We start from the raw sequence: 15,000 nt of genomic DNA, 5'->3' as shown, positions 1-15,000 counted from the left end.
ACTTTTTTCACCTAAGTATCTCTCTGGAACATCAGCACACATCACTATGTCGTCGTATTTGAGAGCCTCATATTATGAAATAAAGGACAAAGATGACTTTGAAAAACGAGTTATTGCCTCATCAAAACCTGTTCTTGTGGACTTTTATGCTGAGTATGAGTTCTTTATTATGTTAAATCCAAGACTGATAACAATCATTTTACATGTACATTAGGGTTTCAAAGTTGAATAGCCAAGTATAAGTGCTCTCTAATTAGAGAAACCGCAAATCAAATCAAGTTCATTGTTTCTTCTTATTGAAAGAGAAAACCAGAGTACTAAGAACCCCCTTGGAACACATTGGGACCACTGAAAAAATTCAAGAATTCAAAGTGAATTTCGGACACATTGGTTGAAGACAAGTGGTCTTACCTCTGACCCTTTTATGTTCTTCTTTTCACGTGTAAGCACAAATTCCAATGTACTTAAACGGTCCTCCAGTGATCACCAAATCACAGTCTGTTGACTGAAGTTTGTATTTGACTAAATTAAGGGAGTTGTACTAACACTCAGTAGGACTTGACACCTAACAACAAAATAAAAAATCACTTAATAGAGCATGTTCCCTCACATAAATGGAAGCCATAATGGTTGCCTTATGCAAAAGGACTTTAAGAACTGGCCTCTTTTGTTTAAAAGGTGGATGGGTCTATTCTCTGAATAAATCACTTTCTAGCAGAAAAGTGCTATCAGATTCAATTGAGTTATCAACTGAATGGTGATTTACCTATTTCTCTTTTCTTTCAGGGCTCAAAGTTAACGACCAACTGGTCGCATACGCGACTAGAGTTTTGGCTGTGCACGTAAAAATTCATGTGTGGTCGCACCACCGCGCCTTAAAAGCCAAAATACAGTGCGACTTCTCTAGTGCTTACTCATATGACCCTACTAACATACTCCGATTGATAAAATTAATATAAATTTAACATAAATATAACACAACCAAGCACCAAATAATGAAGTTGTGAAATATCCTGTTTCTTTTATTTGTTTTCGTTGTGTTCAATACTGCCGGAATAGGCCAATATTGCAACACGAAGCCTGAGCCACTCTTTTTTGAGCGTTAATTAAGTATTCTTTTGGAGTAGGTGCTTCAAGTATTTGAAGCTGTGGGCCTAAAATTTTTAAATCTGCGCTTAAAATTTCGGCAGTGGGCCATAAACTTTGAGCCCTGCCTTTGAGCCACTGGTTCCTGTAGGGTTGAGTTTTATTCATAATTGATATACCAACATGGCTGATGTTCTAATAGTTTATTTCCATCTTGAAGTCCTTTGAAAATGATGTATTTTATTTGCCATCAGGAATGGTATACTTTAAGAACACTTATTACCATGCATAGTGTACAAGTTAAAACAATGCCACTGCACCTTTGACATCAAGGTTCAACTTCTTTCCAGGTGGTGTGCACCATGTAAAGCTTTGACTCCTAAGTTAGATTCAGTTGTTGAAGAAAGCAATGGATTGCTAGAGCTGGCCAAAGTTGATGTTGATACCAATTCTGACTTAGCTCTTGAGTACGAAGTAAGTGCAAAATTTTTATTTTTATTTTATCATCAAGACATCACACAATTAAGTTATCATAACTTCAACTGTCGTTCCTTAAAATTTAATTGTCCTTCATTGCAAAAGTACTGGTGTCCAATAAAAGAATGATCTAAATCCTTGTTATTAGTTTCAGACACGTCAAAAAGTGGCAAAAAGCAATGAAGATGTGCAGGCTTAAAGGGGCTAGGTCACGCAATTTTAGGCAATTTCAGCACTGATCGAATGGTCACAGAATTAACTAAAATATCAAAGTAAGTGTTCAAAACTATTGAGGAATTCTAACAAAACACAGGGAAGCCAAGAAGGGACATGGATGGACAAAACTGGAGAGGATTGAAATGGATTGAATTTGGGTAAATTTGAAAAACGTCGGCCCACCTTTTTTCAAATTTATATCAGTCTATATCAAAATGTCATTTACAAAGCTGGAAAATCATTCTCAGTTGTTATGTGGCCCTGATTTTGCAAATAAAAGACTCTTGCTCAGCCAATTTGACGTTTAGAGCTCATAATTAACAAAATTAAACAAATTTACTTAAAATAGCGTGACCTAGCCCCTTTAAGTTGGCATGAATATTACTAATATTCATGGGATATTTACAATATTTCCTGGAATATTTTTGCATGTACCAATATCATGTGTCTCCATTGGATCACAATCGTTGTGCACAAGGGAGGGCCCATAGAGTCTTGTTTTTCTGAACCTAAATTTTGCTTCCCCTTGTCCCTTAAGACACTTGCCATAAAGGCTGTTAATTTTCAAAAAAACTATTTAAATTAACACCCCCCAGCACAGTGGAACTCAAGTCTTTCTGTAGTTTTATTTTGAGTCTTAGATTGACCATATAACATTTAAAAAACAAACTCGGAAAAGTGGAGAGTTCTGACCTTTTTAACTAATTGCTGTTTGCAATATTGAGATTTTTTTTTTTATCTTATTGTGTAATACACAGCAGCGTTCCACTTAAATAATGCATTTACTGATCTGGATGTGGATGCATAAAAGACGATCCAATAGCTTTTGGCCCGTGGGCGGTTGACACCTGTTGCGTGCTCTCAAGCAGTAATTTTCTGCACTTTAGATTTGGTTTGATGTCGGTCTGGCTTGAAGATTGATGAATGCAAAAAAATGCAACTTACAAAGTCAAGATTCATTATCGAACATTTTCACCCTCCTATGACTAACGCTCGAAACGTCAGCTTCGAAATTAACCTGCGATCATGACCTCCCTCCCTACTTATCATCTTAGAAAAGCACGCCTGATCGCAGGTTACTTCGAAATCACAACGTTTGATACCACATTTGTTTGATTTCGTCATTACCAACGCAATACCAGTTTGAGTTTCTTTAGTTTTAACAGTCCTGCCAATAGCTCTGAATTTTACAGGGGTGATATGAAACTGCAAAGAGCGTTCTTTTGCATGCTCACGGCTGATTAGTCACGGTCAAGCCTGCGTAACTTGTGGTATTGCTCGGAGAATGGGGAGGGGCGCTGTGAAATACCCCCTTTCGCCTCCCCCTTCCCATTCTCTGAGAGGGTTTGCCCCTCGCGCCAACAATAGGGAGCTTTAGCAACGACGACGGGAACGGCAACGAGAAGGTCTTCTCAAAACATAAATTCCCATTATTGTAATCACTTCGAGACTATTCCAAGCTTTTTAACATGACAATGGTGAGGCAGTCCCTCAAGAATGAAACCGATATGATTCAAGCTTAATTTGGGGGAGAAAATGGAAATTTATACTCAAGTGCTGACGTCCTCCATAAAACCTCAAATTTGGCCATTTCACGTTGTGGACAAAAATGAAAAATGTATGTGCAGAGCGTGCAAAGATATTGTTTTTGCCCACTAAATATGCAAATTTGTGACGTTCTCGTTGCCATCGCCGTTGTCGTCGCTAAAGCTCCCTAACGCCGCCAACTACGCAGGCTAGTCACGATCCTTTTCTTTTTGTGAGGAACGAAGGATCCCGAGGGTCATCCCGAGGCCTGATCCCGTTAGTGAAAATCAGTAAGTCATTTTTTTTACTTAGGAAATACCAGCAAATACCCTACTCGTCCGGAAAACTGATACATTATCTTTTGCAGTTGGATGGAGGGACAAGTACCCGGCTGCAGTTATTGTCCCTAACCGAATCCCAAACATCCAGGGGATAATGAACGCATAGAGAGTTTCAAATCAAATATGGCTCAAACACCTTTCCAATCATATTTTTGCCAAACCTAAGGATCCTGTAACACAAGACCTAAAGACCTAAAAACATAACACTCACTTGCACCTGCCACCTTATGAAAAGAAAATGACGCTAACCAATGAGCATATAAAAGGGCTCTTGATGTAATTTTAGATCACCCCTGGTGAAGATACCAGGCAAGAATGTCAAATGTTAGTCGTTAATGCAAATTTTGTAAGTTGGTAGATTGGCATCAAACCAAGTGTGATTGTCCACCTGGTTGCAATGTGAACCTAAACTTACCTTACTGTCTTTTAACAGGTGACAGGGCTCCCCACCGTTTTAGGAATAAAAAATGGAAAGATTCATGGTTCATTTACTGGACTCGTTGAAACGGAACAGCTTAGAAGATTTGTTAAAGATTTACTTAATTAGGGAAATGTTTTGGAGTAACATGGCATAGCTGAGCCCGTAAACACTGTTGAGAAAGGTAATCGTGAGGGTAGAGGTCTAAAGCCGGAACCTGCTAAGGTATTGGAAAGTGACAGTCTAGTCTAGTGGACTACGTGAATCTTTTGAACTTGTGAATGGCCAAAAAATAAACATTGAAACAGGATGAATATCACTACAATGAGCAAGAAACGTGTCTTTAATGCAACATTATACTGGTAATTAACTAAAAGTGACTTGTCCTGAATAAGCATTCAAACTATTCCTTATATTGACTGTTCTGTTTCTTTGATTTATGTGCAAGGTTTATAGGTCGGCAGACAATATCGTCCCAGAGTCCGCTTTTCTTTCGGTCAGCACCAAGAACACGGACTCTGGCCACGTCCAAGGCAAGAAGTCCGCAAATCACGGACTTCCGGATCCTCTACGTATGCTCAGAAATTTAAAATAACAGTGGTTGTCAAGGGTTACAAAAATGGACCTTCACTACGACTGCGCATAAATTGGAAGTGGCCAGAGTCCGTGTTCTTGGTGCTGACTAAAAGAAAAGCGGACTCTGGGTAGGATCAGCACTTAAATTATGGTATCGTAAAAACTGTGAAAAAGGTGCTACCTTTATAATCAGTAAGATCAGACTTTCTAATACTTGTGTTTTTAAAGCCACAGATATTAAAGAGACAATAAACCATCTCTCACACTCTCTCGTGTCATAGTTCAAACCACCAAGACTGAATTTTAATCTCGAAAGATTTTATGGATTTATTTTAATTAGGATGAAACGCACTAAGATTTCATGTATTCTACTCCTCGAGTCGTTTATCAAGTCATTATTATTATCGACGCCAGAAGCCATGTTAGAAGAATGCATATGACGCCAACAGCAAACAGAGTTGATCCTGTATTACAAAGGTCTCTATCACAGCACGTCAGTTCACAGTCGTTACTGAAATTTGTGCTAACTCGGCACATATATGCAGGATCATTGCAGTGCATGTTACTGCTGCAAGACAAGCTATAGATATCTTTTTGTTTCTTGTACTTGTAACGAGACTTTCCGCACTTGTATTCTTCATTGCAGTCCTTTTCTTCTTGTTGTCTGATGCAATCCTCAAACGATATTGAGCTTGAACAGTGATAGCACTTCAGGCCGCAGGCTGTCAAGAAAACAGTTTTTAAAATAACATTTTTGGTATGACTACATAGCGTAGTAATGGCTTTCTCTTTTCGCAACACCGTAACTGTCTTTGAAGCTATTTCGTGGGCCAGAAGCCTTTACAAGTGTCAATTTACCTGCGTTTGGTTAAGGTCAGAAAATACAATAGACCATATTCGTATTCTCAGTATATTGGAATGCAACTAGCTTGCAATGGAGGCTAATGCGGTGGAATATATTAAAGAGTATTTGCATTTGAAAAGTTCCCCCTTATTAGCCTCTATGACAAGCTAGCTCCACTCCTATACTGAGAATACGAATATTTTCTATGGTCTATTGTATTTTGTACTTGGCAGGCAGGCGAATTTCTGATTGGTGGAAAATACAATTAGCTGGATCAGTGATCCAGCCGTGTTGTGCGCGGAGGAACGCGGGTGTTACAGCGGATTTGGACTCTCCCCCCACCCCCTCCCCATTTAATATGCTCGACGTTAGACTTGTAAAATGAGGCCTTACACGATTTCCTTTCACGATTAACAGCATTCCTGTAGAACTTGTACAGCATTGATTCGTTGCCGCCATCGTGAAAGGCTTTTTGTCGTTTGAGAATGAGTCATTTAAGGTGATCGTTCATCCACGGGGCATGTGTTGACGCGAACTCTCCTGGTGGGCATCAGAAGGTCAAGCCCTGTGTGCACCACTTTATTGAATATGTCAAGCATATCCTGCCAACAATTTGCAGAGGAGAATAACATTGTCCAGTCAATTGCACAGAGGTATCTACGAAGCTCAGCTCTCCTACTTTACCGCTTGTCACGCTTGAAAACAAATCTAGATTGTTGACGACAATTGTCTCTTACTTCGGCTTCCACAGTAATGGTATTATGGTCAGACAGGCCAAAGGGCGGGAAGCCCTGAGGGGCATCGTAAAAGCGGTGCATGTTGGTGAGGACACGGTTTAAGATTGCGTCCTTTCTGGTGCGGATTTTTACTATTTGTTTGAGCCGGAAGTACCTTTCAATTGGCTTCGTGAAAGCGTCGCCCATTCAAAGTATCAAATGAAAGAAAAAGAACTATCAAAGAAACAACGCTTTACGAAAGGCCACAGCGCGTGCGCGTACTACTTTAACTGAAACTTGAGTCTGACTTCGCTTTTTCTCCTTATTAAAAAATTAACTCGACAATTCCATGAGTTCCTAGTGCGTGATTTAAGCTTCCGTTAGAAAGCAGTTAAAATTCACATCTACTTTACGAAATGACGCCGCGAATGCTTTAAACAACCTTTTCTGAAAACTTAACTGATGTGGGCTTTTTCTCAAAGATTTATGCTTTATGGTCAGTTTTCCTAATCCAAAATCTAACTCTACCTCGATCAACAGTTCAATAAGCTGTAATGGGGGGTCCAAATCCGCGAAGGGGGAATAAGGGCGCTGTTACACTGTGCAGTTTTTCGTCCAACTTGTCTCGCAGCGCCATTTCTACAAACGTTCTCACGTTATGCACATTGCGAAACAAGTTGTTTTACAAGTGTTACTCTGAGCAACATTTCGATGATCATATGAGGTTAAAGGAGCATTTTCATTGGCTGGTGCCGCAAACCTTTGCGACACAGGTTGCAGGACAGATGTTACACTGCGCAATGCTTAAAAAGATTTGCTGCAACCGTTGCGGAAAGTAGAACTCAATTCTACTTTCCGCAACGGTTTCTGCAATTGTCTCGCAACGTTTTAGGCCGTTGCAAGGTATGTTACATTGGGCAATGTTTCGTGCGATTTGTCTCGCAATGGTGTTGCGACACAAGTTGTGCGAAAAACTGCACAGTGTAACAGCGCCGGATTTAGTCCCCCGGGAGTCCACATCCGCTAGCGGTCAATCGAGCCGGGCAAACACACGACAACCAAGGAATCATTTTCTTGGAAACTCTAGTTTTAAATTGCCATTTCATATTTTACTGAAAATTGTATAGGTTTCTGGCTGACAAGTTTCTGTAACCGGCGTACGGAGGAAATACTTATGGGAATTTAGACAGTTAAAAATTGCCACGTTGTTGTAAATTTCCAAAAATATCAAGTGAAGCTATGATCTTCGCAGTTATGAGCGCAATTTTTGCAATTGCGTAGAGAAGCCTGAAAAATTCAGGACTTCAACGGGGTTTAAACCCGTGACCTCGCGATTCCGGTGCGACGCTCTAACCAACTGAGCTATGAAGCCACTGACGTTGGGAGCTGGTCATTTGTGGGTTCTAATGACCACAATGATCATAGCTTCACTTGATTTCATATCCGCAGTTCATATATGATTCATTTCATATACCATTTCATCATTGATTCATTCCCCACGGGACCATTAGAACCCACAAATGACCAGCTCCCAACGTCAGTGGCTTCATAGCTCAGTTGGTTAGAGCGTCGCACCGGAATCGCGAGGTCACGGGTTCAAACCCCGTTGAAGTCCTGAATTTTTTCAGGCTTCTCTACGCAATTGCAAAAATTGCGCTCATAACTGCGAAGATCATAGCTTCACTTGATTTCATATCCGCAGTTCATATATGATTCATTTCATATACCATTTCAACTTTTCCAAAAATACTTACGACGCGAGGCGATTGATCATGCGCAAAACTTAAAAAAACAGTCTCGTCCCCAGAGTTCACTTTTCTTTTGGTCAGCACCAAGAACACGGACTCTGGCCACTTCTAATTTATGCGCCGTCGTAGGGATGGTCCATTTTTGTAACCCTTGACACCCATTGTTGTTTCAAGTTTCTGAGTGTTTGTAGACGAGCCGGAAGTCCGTGATTTGCGGACTTCTTGCCTTGGAAGTGGCCAGAGTCCGTGTTCTTGGTGCTGACCGTGAAAATAAAAGCGGACTCTGGGGACGAGATTGCTAGAAACTGGACTAGCTCATCCATTTCTTTGGATGAGCGGCAAATCAAAGAATGTCGAGGCGGCTTCCTCTTCCCGACTTATCTAGGAAGATCGAAGGAAATAATAATAACAATAATTTACATTTATATTGCGCAGATTACGTGAATATATGATCACCTGCAAGGAGACTGCTCGAACCCTGGCAGTGCTGATTCCCAGGTTACCCTAAGTTTTTCTCTGTCCTTGTGTGGGCCCATTTCCATCTGTAGGGCTAACGCTCACATGGTTCATATGGGATTGAAATCTAGCACTTCACATTACACTCTAATCAGTTAACTCTGTTTATAGACTGGAATAACCAAGGAAACGTTTAAATTGGTTTCCTCTAGACTGTTGCTCGAAAATCCGCCTCTAATGGAACAATTCCGAAATAACTGATCGAACGAGGCGATATGCGAGTTGGGAAGCACGCTACTCGTAGCCTCCTTCGCAGCCGTTATAGTGGGGAGGAACGTTGCGTGACGACCCTAATAACGGCTGCGAAGGAGACTAGCTACTCGCGGCTCCGATGTCGCCTCGTTCGATCAAGTTTTTTGCGTCAAGCAAAAGCAGTCTAGGTTCCGTTCGGTGCAAGTGAAGGTATAATTAAAAGAAAAATGCGTCGTTTTTGTAAGGTAGTGATCCTTCAGTGTCGATTCTTGTTTCAAAAGATGAAAGCTATGAAGACGGATGGGGTATTCTAACACAAGAAATTATTGAGAAGGACGTGACTTTAGTTTGTCTGGAAATGCCATCAATAATAAATTGGTAATTAAAATGCAGACAGTCGGCCACGAACCAATGTGCAGACAACGAATCATCCAAATCAAAGATGGTGTTGTTGGTTGTTCGTTACCTAGTAGATACAGAGGGTACATATGTAGATAGTTGTACATCTGAGCCGTATGAGAAAATCTGAATAATGACTTAACTATTGGACGAGAGCAAAGTATTGATTTAGGTAATCTTTAAGACTGAATTCACTTGTTAAATCACCATTCTCAAACGTTACTTGAGAACCTTTCGGTTTCAAAAATAAGGGATTGTTTGTTTCTCGAGTCAGTTTATAGTAACAATTAACAAACAAGATCTGTTTGATTATGAGTTTTCGGTAGACAAATAATGCACAGACGATGGAAAATAATGAGGCAGGATGAATCTTACCGCAGATGGCAAGTACGCTGATCAACAAGATGGTCGCAGAAAGCATTGCCGATGACTCCCACTCTCGCATGCAGTGAAAATCAGCTGGAAAGGAATGTTGATTATCACAACAAGTTGACATGAAAACAATTTCGCTGTGATGAGGATAGCAACTTAACCAGCTGTTGTCAACTTCTTTATGTATTTATATATGCAAAGGAAAGTAAATTAATCGTACCATTTTTGCTGCCAATGCTATTTCTTTGTTGATGATATATTTACAACATTTTTAGATCTAGTTACTCTTTGTAACATCTTCCGTTACGTTGTCTGTGAATTTCCAAATAAATGACAAAAAAAATGTTCGGAAACCAAACAACGAAAACGACGCTATGACGTGAAAGATGCTAAATCCAACAGAACACGGGCTAAAAATAAAATTCTCCGCGAATACTTTTGCCAGATCGTGAACGAATCTGTATGTAGCATCTACTATTTGATACGGCGACACGCGTTTACACCTTCAATTCAACTCAGGTCGACCTGCGGGGGTGTGAATTGGTATCTGTAATTGATCACTGATCTGTCGAAAAAATAGCTTCCTCCAATGAATTGTTTGTGATTTTGGGGCTTCCGGAGTATCTATTAGGCATTTATAGATTATGCTAGCATAATTTTTGGCATAGTTCGAGCAAACTGGCATAATTTGTGCCAAGTAGCAATGCTAACAATTCCATGAGTTCCTATTGCGTGATTTAAACTTCTGTTAGAAGGAGTTAAAATTCGTATCTACTTTACGAAATGCCGCCGTGGATGCTTTAAACAACCTCTACTGAAAAATTAACTGATCTGGGCTTTTTTTCAAAGATTTATGCTTTGGTATCGGTCAGTTTTCCAATCCCTAACTCTACCTCGATAAACAGTTCAATAAGCTGTAATTGGGGGTCCAAATCCGCGAAGGGGGAATAAGGGCGCTGTTACACTGTGCAGTTTTTCGTCCAACTTGTCTCGCAGCGCCATTTCTACAAACGTTCTCACGTTATGCACATTGCGAAACAAGTTGTTTTACAAGTGTTACTCTGAGCAACATTTCGATGATCATATGAGGTTAAAGGAGCATTTTCATTGGCTGGTGCCGCAAACCTTTGCGACACAGGTTGCAGGACAGATGTTACACTGCGCAATGCTTAAAAAGATTTGCTGCAACCGTTGCGGAAAGTAGAACTCAATTCTACTTTCCGCAACGGTTTCTGCAATTGTCTCGCAACGTTTTAGGCCGTTGCAAGGTATGTTACATTGGGCAATGTTTCGTGCGATTTGTCTCGCAATGGTGTTGCGACACAAGTTGTGCGAAAAACTGCACAGTGTAACAGCGCCGGATTTAGTCCCCCGGGAGTCCACATCCGCTAGCGGTCAATCGAGCCGGGCAAACACACGACAACCAAGGAATCATTTTCTTGGAAACTCTAGTTTTAAATTGCCATTTCATATTTTACTGAAAATTGTATAGGTTTCTGGCTGACAAGTTTCTGTAACCGGCGTACGGAGGAAATACTTATGGGAATTTAGACAGTTAAAAATTGCCACGTTGTTGTAAATTTCCAAAAATATCAAGTGAAGCTATGATCTTCGCACTTATGAGCGCAATTTTTGCAATTGCGTAGAGAAGCCTGAAAAATTCAGGACTTCAACGGGGCTTAAACCTGTGACCTCGTGATTCCGGTGTGACGCTCTAACCAACTGAGCTATGAAGCCACTGACGTTGGGAGCTGGTCATTTGTGGGTTCTAATGACCACAATGATCATAGCTTCACTTGATTTCATATCCGCAGTTCATATATGATTCATTTCATATACCATTTCATCATTGATTCATTCCCCACGGGACCATTAGAACCCACAAATGACCAGCTCCCAACGTCAGTGGCTTCATAGCTCAGTTGGTTAGAGCGTCGCACCGGAATCGCGAGGTCACGGGTTCAAACCCCGTTGAAGTCCTGAATTTTTTCAGGCTTCTCTACGCAATTGCAAAAATTGCGCTCATAACTGCGAAGATCATAGCTTCACTTGATTTCATATCCGCAGTTCATATATGATTCATTTCATATACCATTTCAACTTTTCCAAAAATACTTACGACGCGAGGCGATTGATCATGCGCAAAACTTAAAAAAACAGTCTCGTCCCCAGAGTTCACTTTTCTTTTGGTCAGCACCAAGAACACGGACTCTGGCCACTTCTAATTTATGCGCCGTCGTAGGGATGGTCCATTTTTGTAACCCTTGACACCCATTGTTGTTTCAAGTTTCTGAGTGTTTGTAGACGAGCCGGAAGTCCGTGATTTGCGGACTTCTTGCCTTGGAAGTGGCCAGAGTCCGTGTTCTTGGTGCTGACCGTGAAAATAAAAGCGGACTCTGGGGACGAGATTGCTAGAAACTGGACTAGCTCATCCATTTCTTTGGATGAGCGGCAAATCAAAGAATGTCGAGGCGGCTTCCTCTTCCCGACTTATCTAGGAAGATCGAAGGAAATAATAATAACAATAATTTACATTTATATTGCGCAGATTACGTGAATATATGATCACCTGCAAGGAGACTGCTCGCAAACCCTGGCAGTGCTGATTCCCAGGTTACCCTAAGTTTTTCTCTGTCCTTGTGTGGGCCCATTTCCATCTGTAGGGCTAACGCTCACATGGTTCATATGGGATTGAAATCTAGCACTTCACATTACACTCTATTCAGTTAACTCTGTTTATAGACTGGAATAACCAAGGAAACGTTTAAATTGGTTTCCTCTAGACTGTTGCTCGAAAATCCGCCTCTAATGGAACAATTCCGAAATAACTGATCGAACGAGGCGATATGCGAGTTGGGAAGCACGCTACTCGTAGCCTCCTTCGCAGCCGTTATAGTGGGGAGGAACGTTGCGTGACGACCCTAATAACGGCTGCGAAGGAGACTAGCTACTCGCGGCTCCGATGTCGCCTCGTTCGATCAAGTTTTTTGCGTCAAGCAAAAGCAGTCTAGGTTCCGTTCGGTGCAAGTGAAGGTATAATTAAAAGAAAAATGCGTCGTTTTTGTAAGGTAGTGATCCTTCAGTGTCGATTCTTGTTTCAAAAGATGAAAGCTATGAAGACGGATGGGGTATTCTAACACAAGAAATTATTGAGAAGGACGTGACTTTAGTTTGTCTGGAAATGCCATCAATAATAAATTGGTAATTAAAATGCAGACAGTCGGCCACGAACCAATGTGCAGACAACGAATCATCCAAATCAAAGATGGTGTTGTTGGTTGTTCGTTACCTAGTAGATACAGAGGGTACATATGTAGATAGTTGTACATCTGAGCCGTATGAGAAAATCTGAATAATGACTTAACTATTGGACGAGAGCAAAGTATTGATTTAGGTAATCTTTAAGACTGAATTCACTTGTTAAATCACCATTCTCAAACGTTACTTGAGAACCTTTCGGTTTCAAAAATAAGGGATTGTTTGTTTCTCGAGTCAGTTTATAGTAACAATTAACAAACAAGATCTGTTTGATTATGAGTTTTCGGTAGACAAATAATGCACAGACGATGGAAAATAATGAGGCAGGATGAATCTTACCGCAGATGGCAAGTACGCTGATCAACAAGATGGTCGCAGAAAGCATTGCCGATGACTCCCACTCTCGCATGCAGTGAAAATCAGCTGGAAAGGAATGTTGATTATCACAACAAGTTGACATGAAAACAATTTCGCTGTGATGAGGATAGCAACTTAACCAGCTGTTGTCAACTTCTTTATGTATTTATATATGCAAAGGAAAGTAAATTAATCGTACCATTTTTGCTGCCAATGCTATTTCTTTGTTGATGATATATTTACAACATTTTTAGATCTAGTTACTCTTTGTAACATCTTCCGTTACGTTGTCTGTGAATTTCCAAATAAATGACAAAAAAAATGTTCGGAAACCAAACAACGAAAACGACGCTATGACGTGAAAGATGCTAAATCCAACAGAACACGGGCTAAAAATAAAATTCTCCGCGAATACTTTTGCCAGATCGTGAACGAATCTGTATGTAGCATCTACTATTTGATACGGCGACACGCGTTTACACCTTCAATTCAACTCAGGTCGACCTGCGGGGGTGTGAATTGGTATCTGTAATTGATCACTGATCTGTCGAAAAAATAGCTTCCTCCAATGAATTGTTTGTGATTTTGGGGCTTCCGGAGTATCTATTAGGCATTTATAGATTATGCTAGCATAATTTTTGGCATAGTTCGAGCAAACTGGCATAATTTGTGCCAAGTAGCAATGCTAACAATTCCATGAGTTCCTATTGCGTGATTTAAACTTCTGTTAGAAGGAGTTAAAATTCGTATCTACTTTACGAAATGACGCCGCGATTGCTTTAAACAACCTTTTCTGAAAACTTAACTGATGTGGGCTTTTTCTCAAAGATTTATGCTTTATGGTCAGTTTTCCTAATCCAAAATCTAACTCTACCTCGATCAACAGTTCAATAAGCTGTAATGGGGGTCCAAATCCCCGAAGGGGGCCTAAGGGCGCTGTTACACTGTGCAGTTTTTCGTCCAACTTGTCCCCCAGCGCCATTTCTACCAACGTTCTCACGTTATGCACATTGCGAAACAAGTTGTTTTACAAGTGTTACTCTGAGCAACATTTCGATGATCATATGAGGTTAAAGGAGCATTTTCATTGGCTGGTGCCGCAAACCTTTGCGACACAGGTTGCAGGACAGATGTTACACTGCGCAATGCTTAAAAAGATTTGCTGCAACCGTTGCGGAAAGTAGAACTCAATTCTACTTTCCGCAACGGTTTCTGCAATTGTCTCGCAACGTTTTAGGCCGTTGCAAGGTATGTTACATTGGGCAATGTTTCGTGCGATTTGTCTCGCAATGGTGTTGCGACACAAGTTGTGCGAAAAACTGCACAGTGTAACAGCGCCGGATTTAGTCCCCCGGGAGTCCACATCCGCTAGCGGTCAATCGAGCCGGGCAAACACACGACAACCAAGGAATCATTTTCTTGGAAACTCTAGTTTTAAATTGCCATTTCATATTTTACTGAAAATTGTATAGGTTTCTGGCTGACAAGTTTCTGTAACCGGCGTACGGAGGAAATACTTATGGGAATTTAGACAGTTAAAAATTGCCACGTTGTTGTAAATTTCCAAAAATATCAAGTGAAGCTATGATCTTCGCAGTTATGAGCGCAATTTTTGCAATTGCGTAGAGAAGCCTGAAAAATTCAGGACTTCAACGGGGTTTAAACCCGTGACCTCGCGATTCCGGTGCGACGCTCTAACCAACTGAGCTATGAAGCCACTGACGTCGGGAGCTGGTCATTTGTGGGTTCTAATGACCACAATGATCATAGCTTCACTTGATTTCATATCCGCAGTTCATATATGATTCATTTCATATACCATTTCATCATTGATTCATTCCCCACGGGACCATTAGAACCCACAAATGACCAGCTCCCAACGTCAGTGGCTTCATAGCTCAGTTGGTTAGAGCGTCGCACCGGAATCGCGAGGTCACGGGTTCAAACCCCGTTGAAG

The 15,000-nt window shown here is 40.8% G+C and overlaps 1 protein-coding gene across 2 annotated transcripts in view; it reads left to right on the top strand.

Annotated features, from left to right (window-relative positions):
• LOC138041989 (thioredoxin, mitochondrial-like) overlaps positions 1–4,375 on the top strand; it is a 9,521-nt gene extending 5,146 nt beyond the window's left edge. For both annotated transcript variants that reach the window (XM_068887713.1, XM_068887712.1), the window contains exons 2-4: positions 1–153; positions 1,437–1,560; positions 4,081–4,375. The exon at positions 1–153 is cut by the window's left edge and continues 50 nt beyond it. In XM_068887713.1, coding sequence (XP_068743814.1) covers positions 1–153; positions 1,437–1,560; positions 4,081–4,194 — 391 coding nt within the window. In that variant the 3' untranslated portion in view covers positions 4,195–4,375. The remainder of the gene's footprint in view (positions 154–1,436; positions 1,561–4,080) is intronic.
• Positions 4,376–15,000: the final 10,625 nt, after the last annotated feature.

The sequence above is a fragment of the Montipora capricornis genome, chromosome 3 (genome assembly GCF_036669925.1).
Source record: "Montipora capricornis isolate CH-2021 chromosome 3, ASM3666992v2, whole genome shotgun sequence".
Classification (NCBI taxonomy): domain Eukaryota; kingdom Metazoa; phylum Cnidaria; class Anthozoa; order Scleractinia; family Acroporidae; genus Montipora; species Montipora capricornis.
Note: the sequence above shows the minus strand (reverse complement) of the source record. Positions and strands in the feature narration are given on the sequence as shown.